The sequence below is a fragment of the Muscardinus avellanarius genome (genome assembly GCF_963383645.1).
Source record: "Muscardinus avellanarius genome assembly, chromosome: X".
Classification (NCBI taxonomy): Eukaryota; Metazoa; Chordata; class Mammalia; order Rodentia; family Gliridae; genus Muscardinus; species Muscardinus avellanarius.
Window position 1 is genome coordinate 102,051,129 of NC_137792.1, and position 16,483 is coordinate 102,067,611.

Sequence of the window (16,483 nt, forward strand, 5' to 3'; positions counted from 1 at the left end):
TGAACCTAACTGCAATGCATAATTACAGTGCACCAATAAAAGTACTGAAAATAGTTCTGAGCCAGGTGTAGTAGTGCACACCTGTAATGCCAGTGCTTCGGAGGCTGAGACAGAAGGATTGCAGGTTTAAGGACAGTCTCAGCAACTTAGTGAGGCTCAGCAACTTAGGATATCCTGTTTCAAACCAAAAATAAAAAGGGGGTGTAACTCAGAGAGAGAATGCCTCAAGTTCAATTCGATCCCCAGTGCCCCCCCCCAAAAAAAGAAAAAAGTTCTGTGTCCTGGGAGAGCCCTCGGTCCTAGACCAAAAAAAAAAAAAAAAAATTATGCACCTGGGTTCCTTTTAAAAAGGGAGGAGTCAAACCCAGTGTGGTGATGCATGCCTATGATACCAGTACTTGAAAGGCTAAGATAGGAAGATCACAGGTTCGAGTCCAGCCTTAGCAATTTAGTAAAACCTTTAACAGCTTAGCAAGATCCTGTTTCAAAATAGAAATAAAAAGACCTGGGGTGTGTATCAGGTAAAATGTCCCTGGGTTCAATCCCCAGTTCCCAAAAGGAAGGAAGAGGAGGAGGAGGAGGAGGAGGAGGAGGAGGAGGAGGAAGAGGAGGAGGAGAACCACTAAAAGTCTCTCCAATCTCCCTATTGTCAAGGTGTTCCATACCTGCTAAATTCACTTTCTTATCCATATTGAACAAGGTGCACAGAAGAGTTTCTTCCAGCCTCCTGAATATGCTATTTTCTTTTTTCGCCATCATCATCATCATCATCATCATCATCATCATCTTGGTACTGGGGGTTGAACTCAGGGGCATTCTACCGCCAACCTACACACCCAGCCCTTGGCTAAATTGCTGAGAGTCTTGCTAAATTTCTGAGGCTGGTCTCCAACCTGTGATCCTCCTGTTTCAACCTCCCAAATACTGGGATTACAGGAGTGCTCCATTGTGTCCAGCTCTCCATTTTCTTTCTAGACAGGTATCACATGAAAAAGGATCTGTGACAACAAGCCAGCAGGTCCCCAAACCTGGCCAAAGTGTCGCAGATAAAAACACCAACACTTCACCAAGGACTAAGCCCTGGTGATAGGAAATAAAGCAGAAAGAAGCTGTCAGAAGCAGAAAGAAGCTATGGGCTGACAGAGTCACGGGGCAATAGGCAAAGATGACATACAGCATCACCATGGCAACCAGCAGCCTCCAAAAGCCCCTAGCACCTGCTTCTTTCTACAAGAAATTTCCCCGAGCCAGGATATTTCTTACTTTCTTGTTTTTCCTTTCAATAAAGATGTTAATTTTATTTCCCCTCGTTTGTGCTTAATGTTCCAGGAGCAACTTAGCTTTGCCTCGACTCTCCTCGCCTCTCCCTGGCTCTCAAACCCTTACATCTCCTTTCTCCTCATCTTTCCCTTCCCTACTATGTCTCCTCTGCTTTTTCTCTGTCCCTGATCCCCCTCATCCTGAGCAGTATTTCTAGTTATCTATTTTCCCAGAGCTAAGCCTTCATCCAGGATGTCTCTTCAGCTGCAATTCTAATGACCTAGTGAACACTGGTCTTTGCACCCCTGTTCCGGTGTTTTCCACCAGCCCTGAGCAATAATAATCATCACTTATTGATCACTGACTTTGTGCCTAACCCTCCTCTAGAACTTTATGTCTATTATCACATTACTCTTCACGATATCCCTAATAGCATGGATAGTGTTTATTATCTCACTTATCAAAAGGGGGACAGACTCAAGCTAGTTATGTTGCTTATAAAATATCACATAGCTAATAGCGGTAGAGCAAGGATTTAAACCCGGGGAGTTAGCACCAAAGCTTGCCTATCAAAGTTTGCCAGTTATTATCACTATCTGCCTTTCTCCTCTCTTTTTCTTTCTTTCTCTCCTTTTCTTTTCTTCTCTCTCTCCCCTTCTCTCTCTCTCTCTCTCTTTCTCTCTCTCTCTCCAACTGGGGATTGAACCCTGGGGCATTCTACTTCTAAGGTACACCTCAGGCCCTACTGTGTTTTCTATTTTTAAGCAAGGTTTCACTAAATTACCTTCTGTTGGCCTTGAACCCGTGATCCTCCTGTCTCTTGGTTCCTCAAGTACTGAGATTACATGTATGCACCACCAACTCACCTATGACTACTTTCAAAAGACATCTCAGGAGGAAGATTTCCTCTGACTCACCGAAGGAGAAGAATGGGGTTGGGGCAAATCCTTAATCAGCAACACCTGAAATGTGTCTGGTCAATAAAAAGGCTCTGGACAAAAGTGCATGCACACGTGCACATGAGCACACGTGCGCGCACACACACACACACGCACACACACACGCACACATCTTCCGCTCGGGTCCACAAGGACAGTGAAGGAAGAGAAAAAGGAATAAGAGAGTGGGGGAGCCCCCCTGTGAGCCTTTTCTCTCCTCTGACATTCATCTAACACATTCGGCTGATATTTCTCATGAGCCAGATTCTTCTCAGCCTATCCAGGGGGCCCTGTGTTATTGGGGAGAAACTTTCAGGGTCCAAACACCCTGTCTGTGAGGTCTGGCTCTCCATTTGCCATCTCTGAGCTTATTTCTGCAGTTAATTATACTTAATCAATTATCAAAGGAATAGCTCTGGAAATACTGAACATGGTGCCTGACCCAGAGTGGTCAACTTTGTAGAAATAGAATCATTTTTCCATGGGAAAATTTCACCCAAAACAAGGGAGGGCGCTGAATTTTCCCAGAGATGGGATGGGTATAGGAATGTATCTCAGTGTGAGCTCTCTTGAAGCAGGGGGACACAAGGCTGCCCACAATATATGCCCTCTTGTCGCCTGGAGAAGAAAACTTGCTCTTTTTGAATTTTTTGCTGGAGACTCAGCCCTCTGGAAAGCATGACGTTTGGTTTCAAAACCAATCTTCCTTTTTTGTGTGTGTGTGGTACTGGGGGTGGAACCCAGGGGCATTCGACCTCCAAGGTACACCCCCAGCCCTTTTTTTAAATTTTGAAACAAGGTCTCACTGAGTTGCAGAGGGCCTCACTAAGTAGCTGAGGCTGTCCGCGAACCACCATCCTCCTGTCTCAGCCTCCCAGATGCTGGCATTACAAGTGTGAGCCACCATGCCAGGCATAATCTTCCATCTTGATGAAGTCTCTGGATAAAGAAAGATGCTGCTGAAACGACAGAATTGTCTTTATTATGTTGGGACAAGGCACACCCAATATTTTCAAGGGAAGGTGGTCCCACAGAACAGAGTTTAAGGAAATGTTTTGGGAAAGGAGGGAGAGTACTAGGAAAGTCTCAGGAAATCTAGCCATTTCTGTTTCTCTTTCTTGCTCTCTCTCTTTTCTTACCATCTTCTTTTTATCTGTGTTTTTTGAAAAAGTTACTGAGTAAAGAGTGGAGGAAGCAGCTTACATATGCATAGTTGTTTTTGTTTTTCTTTTTTGTGGTGCTGAGTATTGTTTTATTTGTTTGTTTGTTTGTTTGTTTATTCATTTATTTTGCAGTACTGAGGATGGAACCCAGGGACATCTACCTCTAGACTACATCCCAGCCCTATTTTTATGCTTTATTTGGAAACAGGGTCTCACTAAGTTGAGGAGGGCCTCACTAAGTAGCTGAGGCTGGGTGCGATCCTGCAATCCTCCTGCCTCAGCCTCTTAAGTACTGGATTACAAGCATGAGCCACCAAGCTCAGCTAGTGGTGCTGAGGATTGAACCCACTGCATTCTACCACTGGGCTATACCCCTAGGGCTATCTTATTATGTATGTGTGTATGTGTGTATGTATGTATGTATGTATGCATGTATTTACTCGTTTATTTTTGAAGTACTTGAGGATTGAACCCAGAGGCTGTCTACCACTGAGATACACTCTCAGCCCTATCTTATTTGTATTTATATTTATAGTTTAGTTTTTGTTTCTAAGTATTTATATTTTACATTACTGGGCACTGAGCCCAGGGAGTGCTCCCCTAAGTGAGCTACATCCCCAGCCCTATCTTATTTATTTATTCATTTATATTATTATTATTATTATTATTTATTGGTGGTGGTGCTGGAGATTGAACCCAAGGACACTCTATCTCTGAGCTTCACACCCAGCCCCATCTTTTATTTTTTATTAATTTTTATTTTGTTTTTATGTGTGGTACGGGGGATTGAGCCCAAGGGTGCTCTACAACTGAGCTACACCCTCAGCCCTTTTTATGTTTTACTTTGAAACAGGGTCTCAGTAAGTTGCTGAGTCTGATCTCAAACCTACGATCCTCCTGTCTCATCCTCCCAAGTACGGGGATTGCAGGCATGCACCACCACACCCGGTTCTATTGTCCCGTTTTTTTTGTTTGTTTGTTTGTTTTGGTTTTTTTTTGTTTTAACTGAAGCCATCAATCTTGGCCCTTGCTAGGTATCAGGAGACTTCTGACCATCTCTAGAAGACACTCTGAACATGCTGGCTAGTAGAAGTCTGAGTAGGCACAGAGTGATGGAGAGGCCACTGAGTACGGAATCGAATGTGAGAAAGACATCTAAATGTTTCTTGGCTGCTAATTACAAAAAAAGAAGTGTCCCATCATTTCTGCTCCAGCCTAGCTTGATTTTTACCAACTTGTAACTATGGTATAGTTACATATGGGAACGTAGAAATGGGATGAGATTGAAAGTACAGGGTGAGAGGGAAAGCAGCCAGAGATGTACAATGCTGTGAGCTTTCATTTTCCCATCTGTAAAATGGATCTAGGAAAGACCCAAAATAGCAGGTTAGATTGAAACTAGGAGCTAAAGAGGCTGAAATGCATCAACTGACTGTTCTGTATCCCACCAACCTGGAATCAGGATTGTCCTAGAGCTCTAACAATGTGGACACTCTTGAACTCCAGAAACCTCTCGTTATTACTAGCACTTCTTTCCAGTCTGCAGAGGAATAAGATAATCCCCTCAGAGCCAAGGGAAGGAGAGGGACATTTGGGATCATTAGAGTCTGGGGTGGACCGTCTTCTATGCCAGAATCCAATCAGTGCAGTTAGTTTAACATCCCCAAGAACTGGTCTTTCTAGCACTTAGTCTAACATCCCCAAGAACTGGTCTTTCTAGCACTGATCAACAGCTTCTTCAGGATTTGGTCTCCATTTTAAGGCTCATCTGTGTGTGTGTGTGTGTGTGTGTGTGTGTGTGTGTGTGTGTAGTACTGGGTGTGAAACCCAGGGGCCTTCTACCTCCGGGCTACACTCCCATACCTATTTTCTATTTTATTTGGAAACAGGGTCTCACTGAGTTACTGAGAGCCTCACTAAGTAGCTGAGGCTGGCTTCAAACCTGTGCCATCCTCCTGTCTCAGCCTCCCAAGTACTGTGATTACACGCATGCGCCACCTCGCCCGGCTGGAGGCTCATCTCTTTAGATTAGCATATTTCTCTGACTGCAGCTTGTTGGGGCTTGATCTTGAATGAAACTTCTGAAAACTTTTCCCAGAGGCTGAGACAGGAGGATCGCGCAGGTCCGAAACCAGCCTCAGCTACTTGGTGAGGCTCTCAGCAACTTAGTGAGACCCTGTTTCCAAATAAAATATAAAATAGGTCTGGGAATAGTATAAGCCTGGAGGTAGAAAGCCCCTGGGTTCCATCCCAGTACCACAACAAACAAACAAAAACCACTTCAAATCACCCCCCTTTGTTGTTGAGCATGAGCTGAGCCCCCTGTCCTTGCTTGCAGTTCTCTCCTGGGTGTTCCTCTGAAGCTCTAAAATGCTCATCCCCACTCAGTGAATCTTCTAAATGAATCTTCTGTTCCACTCTGCCATCACATAGGTCTGGTTCTGTGCATGGAGACGACATGGTCTCCCAAGCGCTTGGCTTAAGGTGATGCACCGGCGCAGATTTCCCAGCTCTGTGCTGCTGCTTTCCCGAAAATGTCAAGACCTCAGCATCCTATTTGTCTCCCCTGAAACTGGACCATAATCGAGGCTAGCTGTAGCGGGTTTGCAGTTGTGAAACAGCACCTGCCTTTGACTCAGCAGTGGGCACTCCGCTCTGGATAGAGAGGGGATTAGAGAACACGTGGGAGATGATGCCTGTTAGAAAGGCAAAGGGAAGGTTGCAGAAAGAAACTGACAATGGGCAGAAAAGAGAAGTCAGAGTTCTCAGAGCGGCACCCGGTGCTTGCCAATGCTGTTGCTGACAGTGCAGGAGCGGGTGGCAGCAAAGGCTGATGTGTGTGACCTGCTGGGGTTTGAAGTAGCCTGTTGTCTGACAAGACTTTCTGGTGACTTTTGTGGAAGGCCTGACGTTGATTAGAATTCGGCACTTTGAGACTTATGCAGCATAACTCCACAAAATGAATCATCACACTCCCCACCCCACCCCCATTCAAAAAGGAACAGCCCGATGTTGGCACCTGACCTGGGAATTCCAATTAATTCCGGGTAAGTGACTATGGCCAGAAGGGCTTCGTTAGTACAGTATATGGTGAAGCCACAGCCACGAGCCCAAAGGACGACTCATCACACCTCAGCTTCTCTGGCCACAGTCACACTCTTGGATAATAATCGCCAGCAGCAGGGGCGTCATCTTCAGATTAAGAAGAGTTCTCTGCGTGCACAGGTATGTGTACTCAGATGTTAAACCCTACAGGAGTGCAAGGTTCGCCTGATGCATTACTCAGAATGTTAGGCATATCATTCTTGGCATTTAAAATGTGTGACTATAGATAAACGGGGACCAGTAGAATAGTGAAAGGGAATTGGGGGAAGGAGATGAGGGGGACAGAGAATGGATGAAGGAAACAGGTCAAGATACCAGGTCACTATATGAAGTTTATCACTACCAGTTTCATTAATATGGACATATGTGGAGAGGGAGCGGGGTGGGCAGAGGGAATACATCAAGTGCTTTGTGCGGGTATGTTTGTGTCACTTTCAATACAAGTGACTGATAAAATACAATACAGCACAATTCATTACAAGTGCGCTGATAAAAATAATGAAAATTATAAAAAATAGAGGACTTCCGGAAAGATGGCGACCGAGAAAAGCGGGGCTTAAGAGCCCCGCTAACAACCAATCTCCATTACCACAAAATCAGCGCCTTTCATAGCCAGAAAACACCATCACCAGAGAAACAAAAAAATCACCAGGCTCCAGAGAGAAAGCGGACTGAGAACAGAGCTCAGAGCCACAGAGGAGATACACCGGCCTCACGCCCGAGGACGCGGCAGCAGCACCATACTGCCGGCGGCAGCGGCGACTTCACCGGACAGCTACAGCAAGCCGAGGTGAGCCGCTGCGGAACAGCCAGGCAGGATTTCTCGCCACAGGGAGCATCTAAAGCTCCCAGTGGCTGAGCTCAGCACACGCTGCAGGGATTCAGAGTGGAAATCAAAACCAAGAAGAAATATGCCAGCGTCACGGCCGAGGGCGTAGCAGCGGTGCCATATTGCCACCGGCAGCAGCAGCAGCGAATTCAGCGAAGCCAGTACAGCTACATCTGCGTACTCACGAACAGTGAGTCAAATTGCGGGCCACAGAGGAGAAATCCCAGTACTGTACTCCCTGGGACTTGACCCAGTGGAGGAGGGGCGGTGGCAGAGATATCACACCATAGGAGAACGTGCAACCTGGCACCCCCCACAGTCTAAAGCAGCCTCTATCGACTCTCTGGGTCGGAGACTCTGTGATACAACCCAGTAAAGGAGTAGTGGGGTCTGAGATACTACTGACTCGAAATCCAGAACACCTTAAGTGAAGTCATAGTGACCCAAGGGAAGAACGCAGAGAAGGCACAAACTTCCGAAATCATGGGAAAGAGGAATAACACTGGAGCAATGAATGCCCACAACCCCACAACAACAGAACCCGATAAAACAGAAAATCAGAGATTTCTAGAAGATCAAATCAGGAAAATAACTGTAGAAATAATAGAGGTGCTTCGAAAAGAACTCAGAGAGAGCCAAAAAGAGATAAAGGAGGCAATTAATGAAGTAAAGGCCTCAATTCAAAGCACAAACAACCGATTAGAACACATGGAGAACGGAATCTCGCTCTTAGAAGATGATCATTCCAAAAATGAACGCATAGTTTCTATTCTAGAAAAAAATATCCGACAGCAGGAATCTGATATTGAAGAAATATGGGCCCATTTTAAGAGAGCTAACCTAAGAATAATTGGAATAGAGGAGGGAAAAGAAAGTGAAACCAAAGGGATCAACAATCTCTTCAAGGAAGTAATAGCAGAAACTTTTCCAAACATAGAGCAAGAGGTCGATACACAGGTTCAGGAAACTTATAGAACTCCCTTTAGACAGGATCGGAGAAGAGGATCCCCACGCCACATAATTGTCAAAATGACCAATGTGGAAGCCAAGCAGAGAATCTTAAAGGCAACAAAAGCAAAGGGACAAGTGACATTCAGAGGCAAACCAATTAGAATCACTCCAGACTTCCCAAACCAAGTCATGAGAGCCAGAAGGGCTTGGAGTAACATATTCCAAACTCTGAAAGAAAACAACTTCCAGCCAAAAATTTCCTACCCAGCAAAACTTTCTATCAAATTAGATGGAGAAATAAGAAGCTTCCATGACAAACAGAAACTGAAGGAATTTATGTCTTCAAAACCAGCACTAGACTGGGGCCTCCAAATCCGGGATCGGAGCCTGCCAAGGGGTTAGGCCGGTGCTGGGGCCAGCGAGGCCGGCATCGGAGCCTGCCTTGAGGCAAGGCCGGTACTGGGGCCTCTGAGGCCAGGATAAGAGCCTGCCGAGGGGTAGGCCGGTGCTGGGGCCAGCGAGGCCGGCATCGGAGCCTGCCGTGAGGCATGACCAGTGCTGGGGCCTCCGAGGCCGGGATCGGCGCCTGCCGAGGGGTTAGGCCGGTGCTGGGGCCAGTGAGGCCGGCATAGGAGCCTGCCGTGAGGCAAAGCTGGTACTGGGGCCTCGAGGCCAGGATAAGAGCCTGCCGAGGGGTTAGGCCGGTGCTGGAGCCAGCGAGGCCAGCATCGGAGCCTGCCGTGAGGCAAGGCCGGTACTGGGGCCTACGAGGCCAGGATAAGAGCCTGCCGAGGGGTTAGGCCGGTGCTGGGGCCAGCGAGGCCGGCATCGGAGCCTGCCTTGAGGCATGACCAGTGCTGGGGCCTCCGAGGCCGGGATCGGAGCCTGCCGAGGGGTTAGGTTGGTGCTGGGGCCAACGAGGCCGGCATTGGAGCCTGCCATGAGGCTATGCCGGTGCTGGGGCCTCCGAGGCCGGGATTGGAATCCTGCCAAGGGGTTAGACCGGTGCCGGGGCCAATGGCCAGCATCGGAGCCTGGCGTGAGGCAAGTTCACTCCTGCGGCCTCCAAGGCCGGGACCAAAGCCAGCTTAGGGGTTAGACCGGTTCAGGGGCCAGCGAGACCAAAACTGGGACCTCCCATGAGGCAAGGCCGCTGCTTGAGCCAGCGAGGTCTGGATCAGTCCACTGATTAGCCAGACCACTACTGGGACCATCAAGAGTGGGATTGGTACTTGCAACGCAGCATGCACAGAGAAATATTGCAGAAAATATAAATCAGACGCTTCTCTTAATCAGCAATAACTAGGAGGAAAAGGGCAACAGGAAGAGGTTGAGCTATAGAAAGGGCCCTATAGTGAAGCAACTAATGTGACCAATCAGAGGGTATGTAATACTGGAGGACAGAGCCTCTTTAAAACGCAGGAGGTACATAAACAAATGTATCAAAGTAAATCACCAAAGAAGTGTGGGATGGAGGAAGGGGGAGGGAATGGGATGGGGGCTGGAGGAGGGCTAATTGGATGATGTGTGCTTGTATATCCTCTCAAGTCTTGTACTCCAATGTGATTGATATATGACTACAATGCACCAATTTAAAAAATAAATTAATTTTAAAAAAAACAGCACTAGAGAAAATACTCAAATAGATTAACTACAAAGAAGAAATAGGTAACACACACCAGAACCAGAGAAACAAGAGTTTCCATCCAACAGACAACTAAGATTGGTTATCTGTGGAGATTCATTATTTATGTTAGTCTTTTACCTATCTCTAAATGGTATTGTTTGCCTTTATTGTTGTTAATTTTTAGGATTTCTAGTTGGAATATTAATACACCTTCAGATATAGCATTTGGAAATATTTTATCCCATTCTATTAGTAACTTTTAACTCTGTTTACATTGTCTTTGGATATACGATATTTTTTTATTTTTTAGGGAGTTTGTATACTCTTCTGTTGCCTGTGCCATTGAAATCATATCCAAGAAATCACTGCCAATTTCAATGTTGTGAGGTTTTATAACCCAGATTTTCTCCTAAAAGTTTATAGTCTTAAGATTTATATTTAGGGTTCAGTCGCGCGCTCGCTCTCTTAAAATGGCGGTCGCTAAGGATGGTTGTGCCATAGAAGCGGCTGCTGGCAACGGGAGGCGGCTCCACCTGGGGATTCCTGAGGCCGTGTTTGTGGAAGATGTAGATTCCTTCATGAAACAGCCTGGGAATGAGACTGCAGATACAGTACTAAAGAAACTGGATGAACAGTATCAGAAGTATAAGTTTATGGAACTCAACCTTGCTCAAAAGAAAAGGCGGCTAAAAGGTCAGATTCCTGAAATTAAACAGACATTGGAAATTCTGAAGTACATGCAGAAGAAAAAAGAGTCCACCAATTCACTGGAGACCAGATTCTTATTGGCAGATAACCTGTACTGCAAAGCTTCAGTTCCTCCTACTGATAAAGTGTGTCTGTGGTTGGGGGCTAATGTAATGCTTGAATATGATATTGATGAAGCTCAGGCATTGTTGGAAAAGAATTTATCAACTGCTACAAAGAATCTTGATTCTCTTGAGGAAGACCTGGATTTTCTTCGAGATCAATTTACTACTACAGAAGTCAATATGGCCAGGGTTTATAATTGGGATGTAAAAAGAAGAAACAAAGATGATTCTACCAAGAACAAAGCATAATGGTGACAATTAAAAATGTGATTCAGTTTTACAAACATATTATTTTAAATAACCCAGTATCCCTAAAGATTGACATGACTTTGAATGTTTTTTAACAGCAAGAATGATTAAAACTTTTAAAAAAGATAATCGCCATTTTATTTATTTATAAAAATAAAATTAGTTTCAAATATTTTATGAAATTAACAGTATTTTTTCACATTTCCCAGCAAGATTAATGCTGCTTTCATTATTTTGTCTGTCATACAACAACTCTTAATTAAAATTGGCCGAAAACTGTGACGTATGCTAATGGAGGCTGTTTGTGGCACTAGCACAGTTTATTTTTTCCTTATTGTCTTTTACTTGATGTGATTAAACCATTTTAGAGGTAGGAAAGACAGTTTCAGTATTTATAAACTTATTTTTCTTTAATACTTGTAGAATTTTATTTTGTTGCCTTTATGGGACTTTTTCCTTATACATGTAGGACTTTATTTTATTGCTGTTGTCTTCTATAAATAAAGTTTCATGAGTTACTGCTTAAACAATGACTATCATAATCTAGATTTTTCAGAAAATGATAATTTGCCTTTCTGTACAGATAAAGGGCAATTAAGATAACACTTCAAGCCTCAGATAAGTGCAGTGTCTACAGTGCCGTTTTAAGGGAGTTCTTGGCCAATATGAAAAAAATATTACCCATTAAAACTCTTAGCTAAGGTGAGTGTATTTCATCGCAGTTCTCTAGAACATCTTGAGAAGGAACATTAAGATAAGTGTAAATCTACAGTGGTTTTTTTTATTCATGATAAACTGCATAGGAATAGTTTAAAAAAATCCTGTGGGAAGCCATTGGTCCAGTGGCAAGTACTGGGTGATACAGATGCTGGTAAAAACACAAATGTATTATTCCATCTTCATGTAGTAAAAAGTATACTTGTACAATGTTTTGTACTTGTAGTTCATATTATTAAAACAGTGATGTTGAAAAAAAGATTTATATTTAGGTCTTTTATCTATTTTGAGTTAATATTTGTATATGGGATTAGGTAAGGGTCCAATTTTATTCTTTTCCATGTAATTATTATTTTTCAACAATATTTCATTAAAAGATTATTATTTCCACCACCAAATGTTCGTGGAAACCTTGTCAAAAATAACTTGACAATATAGGGAAGAATTTAGCTCTAGGCTTTTATTTAACTCCAATGGTTTATATATCTGCCTTTAGAATAGTACTACACTGTTTCAATTATTGTAGCTTTATATGGTTTGAAATCAGAAAATATATATCTTCTAGCTTTGTTCTTTTTCAAGATCGTTTTGGGTATCTAGAGTCCATATTCCATATCAGGATAGATTTTTTTCTGAAAAATAAATATATGATACTTTCACCTAAAAAAATAGAAAAAAATATTCTCTGGTAAGAAAGAAAGCAAAAAGAAATATTGAAATGTTATCTTTAAGTCATCAAAAGCTTGGTATCAGACAAATGAAACTGTTATGTGAGATTATCATTTTTAATTTTGGATAAATTGCTATAATACTAGATGTCAACCACTAAGCCAAGCATGGGAGGGAGGGATGGGTAGAGAATGGGGTGGGGATCGGGTGGGGGCTGACTGGGCGATGTGTGCATGTATGTCTACAAAAGTTTGTATCCCACTATGATGTATGAATACAGTGCACCAATTAAAATATATATATTAGGTCTGGGAGTGTAGCCCAGAGGTAGAAGGGTTTCCAGGAACCCCAGTACCACAAAAAATAAAAATAAAAAATAAAAAAAAATAAATTGCCAAGTCTGTCTTTGAAAAAAAAATAACGAAAATTTGCGGACTCAACTATTTCTAGATTCTTGATGTAACTGATGCAAATTCAGCTTTTCATGTTATTCTCTATGTCACCAAGCAAACCCGTCCTTACTTTGCAGCGTCCCATGTCCTATTGCGGCAGATGTTGGATTTATTCAGGGTAACATGAAAGAAACAGAGAGAGAAAGAAGAAGAAACAAACAGGAGGATGAACAGACAGGAAGATAGACTGCAGAGAAAGGTAGAAAAAAGAAAGCCGGAAAGGGAAGAATGGAAGGAGAGCGAGAATCACAAATAATGAGGGACCACGTAGAGAAGCCCCACAGCTAAGAGCGCTATTAATTCCACCTGATTGTCCTAGTGAGTAAGGTGCTTATTAGCAGTTGCAGACAAAGACGTACGCACCACAAGAAGCAGTCGCGAGATTCAGACATGCAGATTTTGTGGAACTGGATCATTAGAGGAGAAGCTTTTTGGAAGGGTGTGTGACAAGTGATGACCTATGTGATGTGACTTATCTGCAGAGAAATGAAGCTCATTACTGGCTGCTGAAAAGTATTGGATTTGGGGGGTTTTTTTGTTTTTTTTTTTTTTTTGCGGGTCTGGGGATAGAACCCAGGGGCATTCGACCTCCGAGCTACACCCCCTGCCCTATTTTTTATTCTTTATTTTGAAACAGGGTCGCACTGAGTTGCAGAGGGCCTCACTAAGTAGCTGAGGCTGTCCGAGAACTGCGATCCTCCGGGTCTCTTTTTGTATTGAGGTTGAACCCAGGGGCATTTTAACTCCGAGCTGCGCTCTCCCTCACCCTTTTCATTTTTCATTTTGAAACAGGGTCTCACTAAATTTCTGAGGATCTCACTAAATTGCTGATACTGGCCTCGAATCTGCAATCCTCCTGTCTCAGCCTCCCAAGTACTGGGATTACAGGTGTGCACCACCACACCCAGCAATATTCTGTTTTTTAGGTTGTATTATAAACGCCCTGCCCAAGCTGGGCGTGGTGGTGCACGCTTTTAATCCCAGCATTCGGGAGGTTGAGACAGGAGGATCACGGTTCGCGGACAGCCTCAGCTACTTAGACACTCAGCAATTTAGTGAGACCCTGTTTCCAAAATAAATATAAAAAATAGGGCAGGGGTACGCTTGGAGGTCGAATGCCCCTGGATTCCATCTCCAGACCCGCAAAAATATAAAATATAAAAAATAAATAAATGGCCGGGCGCGGTGGCGCACACTTGTAATCCCCGCGCTTGGGAGGCAGAGACAGGAGGATCGCGCAGGTTTGAAGCCAGCCGCGCGCGCTGGCTTAGGAGACCCTGTTTCCAAATAAAAATGTAAAAATAGGTCTGGGAGTGTAGCCCGGAGGTAGAAGGGCTTCCAGGAACCCCAGTACCACCAAAAAAATAAATAAATGAATATAAATAAATAAATAAATAAATGCCCTGCCCAAATCCTGGGAGAGGCACTTAGGCCCTTGGGGCTGAGGATCCATGCAGAAACCTTTTGAGGGAAGGATTTACATTACTAACCCACTAGAATATAAGCTGCAGGAGGGCCTAGACTTCTGCTTTGTTTGTTACTGGATCTCTGGCACCTAGAACACCTGGCATATAATTTGCACTTGACATATATTTCTTCAATGCATGAATGAATTAGTGGAAATGAGATCCATCCCATACAGCAAATATTTATTCATTTTCCCAAATTTTGTTGCTTTGGTTGTGTAAGGAGTTCACGTCTTACACAACATGGATCGTCACAATCCCCAAGTAAGTGAAATTAGATATTCATGAGCATGATCATGAGCGAAAACCAAATTACCTTTGAGGAGAGGCATGACATGATCCTAGCATATCCAGTCAAGAATGCTGCTGCAGAGGTGGGGGAGCTGAGAGATGGTCCATGCAAACTCGGTGCAAACTTTAATGAAACTCTTCAGATCAGAGGGGTCTACCTCTGAGATATACCTCCAGCCCTATCTTATGTTTTATGTATTATTATTATTATTATTATTATTATTATTATTACTACTACTATTATTATTACATGTGGTACTGGGGATTGAACACAGGGGGTTCTACCTCTGAGATACACTCCCAGTCCTATCTTATTTTTTTTTTATTTTGAAACAGGGTCGCATGAAGGTACTGTACACTGGCCTTGAACCTCCAATCCTCCTGCCTCAGCCTCCCAAGTGCTGGGGTTACAAGTGTGTGCCACTGCATCCAGCTAGTGAATTGCTTTCAAGTGGCTAATGGGATAAGTGAGTATTCTGAAGGTCCATCAGAGGAGAAATGGCACATAACTAGATGCTTTTCAGTTCCTCTTCCTCGACGGGAGCTCCATCTCTTTGCTGGGCCCTGGACACTGAACAGAGAAGCCAGCACAAATGTTGGGCCATTGTTCACCAGTTCTATCCCGGAACCGATTCCTGGTTCGTCTTTGAGGATGAGAAGGAGCTCAGTTAACTTTTCCACAGGACTCTCCCAAATTCAGACACCCCAGATTTTGTCTGCAAAACCTTTACTTGAAATATTTCATTAAGAGAAGGATGTCAAGCCAGGTGTGGTGGTGAATGCCTGTAATCCCAGTATTTGGGAGGCTGAAACAGGAGGATCTCAGGCTCAAGGCCAGTCTCAGCAACTTAGCAAGACCCCCAAACAATTTGGTGAGACCCTGTCTTATTAATTAAAAATAACAAGGACTGGGGGTGTAGCTTAGAGATAGAATGCCCCTGGGTTCAATCCCCAGTACCACACACACACAGAAAAAGGAAGAGGCCAAACTTCTGAAGCATCAGAGCTGAACCAGTCACTCTCCAAAAGTCAAGAGAGCATTGAATACCTACACCTACAATTCTGTTGGTCCTTGTTTCTGCTGAGTCTGGAATCGTGAAACTCTCACCATCACTACTGCCCACACACACACTCCGCCCCATCTCCTAGTCTAGAGGGCTAGCAGCTTCCTATCTCCATTGTTTGAGCTCCTGAACCCTGGAAGTTGAGCCCCCACTTTCGAGTACACTATCACATCCTTGGAAATTGAAAATAACCCTGAAAAGAAAAATTTGCACACAGCAAAAAAGATGCAGCCTCGTTCCTTAGAGATCTGACTAAAACGCCCCAGTCCTTGTCAGCAGATTTTTTTTTTACAGGCGTCTGTCTTTTAATTCAAACTTCCTCCAACTTCTTACCCACAATGCTTCTAAAGAGTGGCTAAAGCTCTGGGAGTTTCCTCAGGCTGGGGGCTCAGCCTGCCTTTTGAGGTACGTACCCTTCAGACCACTTTCTACTTCAGTGAATGACATAGGCAATAGGGGGGATGGGCCATCTGAGGAAAGGGAGTTGGGTCTAAGAAGTCATGGCAAATGATTGTCCAACTTGGTCACTCAGATGCAGCCGTGAGAAGTCACTGAATGTATAAACAGTACCACTAGATGCAGGCAGGCTTGAATGGCGGGCTCAGGGAGCTGCTTGTCAGCAAGGTGCAACTGCGAATTTTCCTGCTACGCAGGGCTGAAATGTGATGGGCTCTGTCCTGGAATGAAATATTTATGAAAACGTGCTTAATCCATTTTTAGCAGCTCGGTGGTTTTTTTTTTCCATGGCAAAATGATGTGTTTCATCCTAAAAAGCATGCTTCCTACAGTAGCTTCCACACCACCTTACTGCTGCAGTGAAGCCACTTCTCGAACCAGCAAAGCAGCCAATCACCAAACAGGAAAGGTTGTGCACATCTTTTTTTTGTTGG

General features: G+C 44.0%; 1 protein-coding gene across 1 annotated transcript; it reads left to right on the forward strand.

Moving 5' to 3' along the window:
• Positions 1–10,325: 10,325 nt before the first annotated feature.
• LOC308278520 (prefoldin subunit 3) lies at positions 10,326–10,934 on the forward strand (the record flags this gene model as incomplete). Its single annotated transcript, XM_080718326.1, has 1 exon — positions 10,326–10,934. Exon 1 carries the CDS (start codon positions 10,344–10,346, stop codon positions 10,932–10,934), a length of 591 nt encoding a protein of 196 aa, XP_080574452.1. The 5' UTR covers positions 10,326–10,343.
• Positions 10,935–16,483: the final 5,549 nt, after the last annotated feature.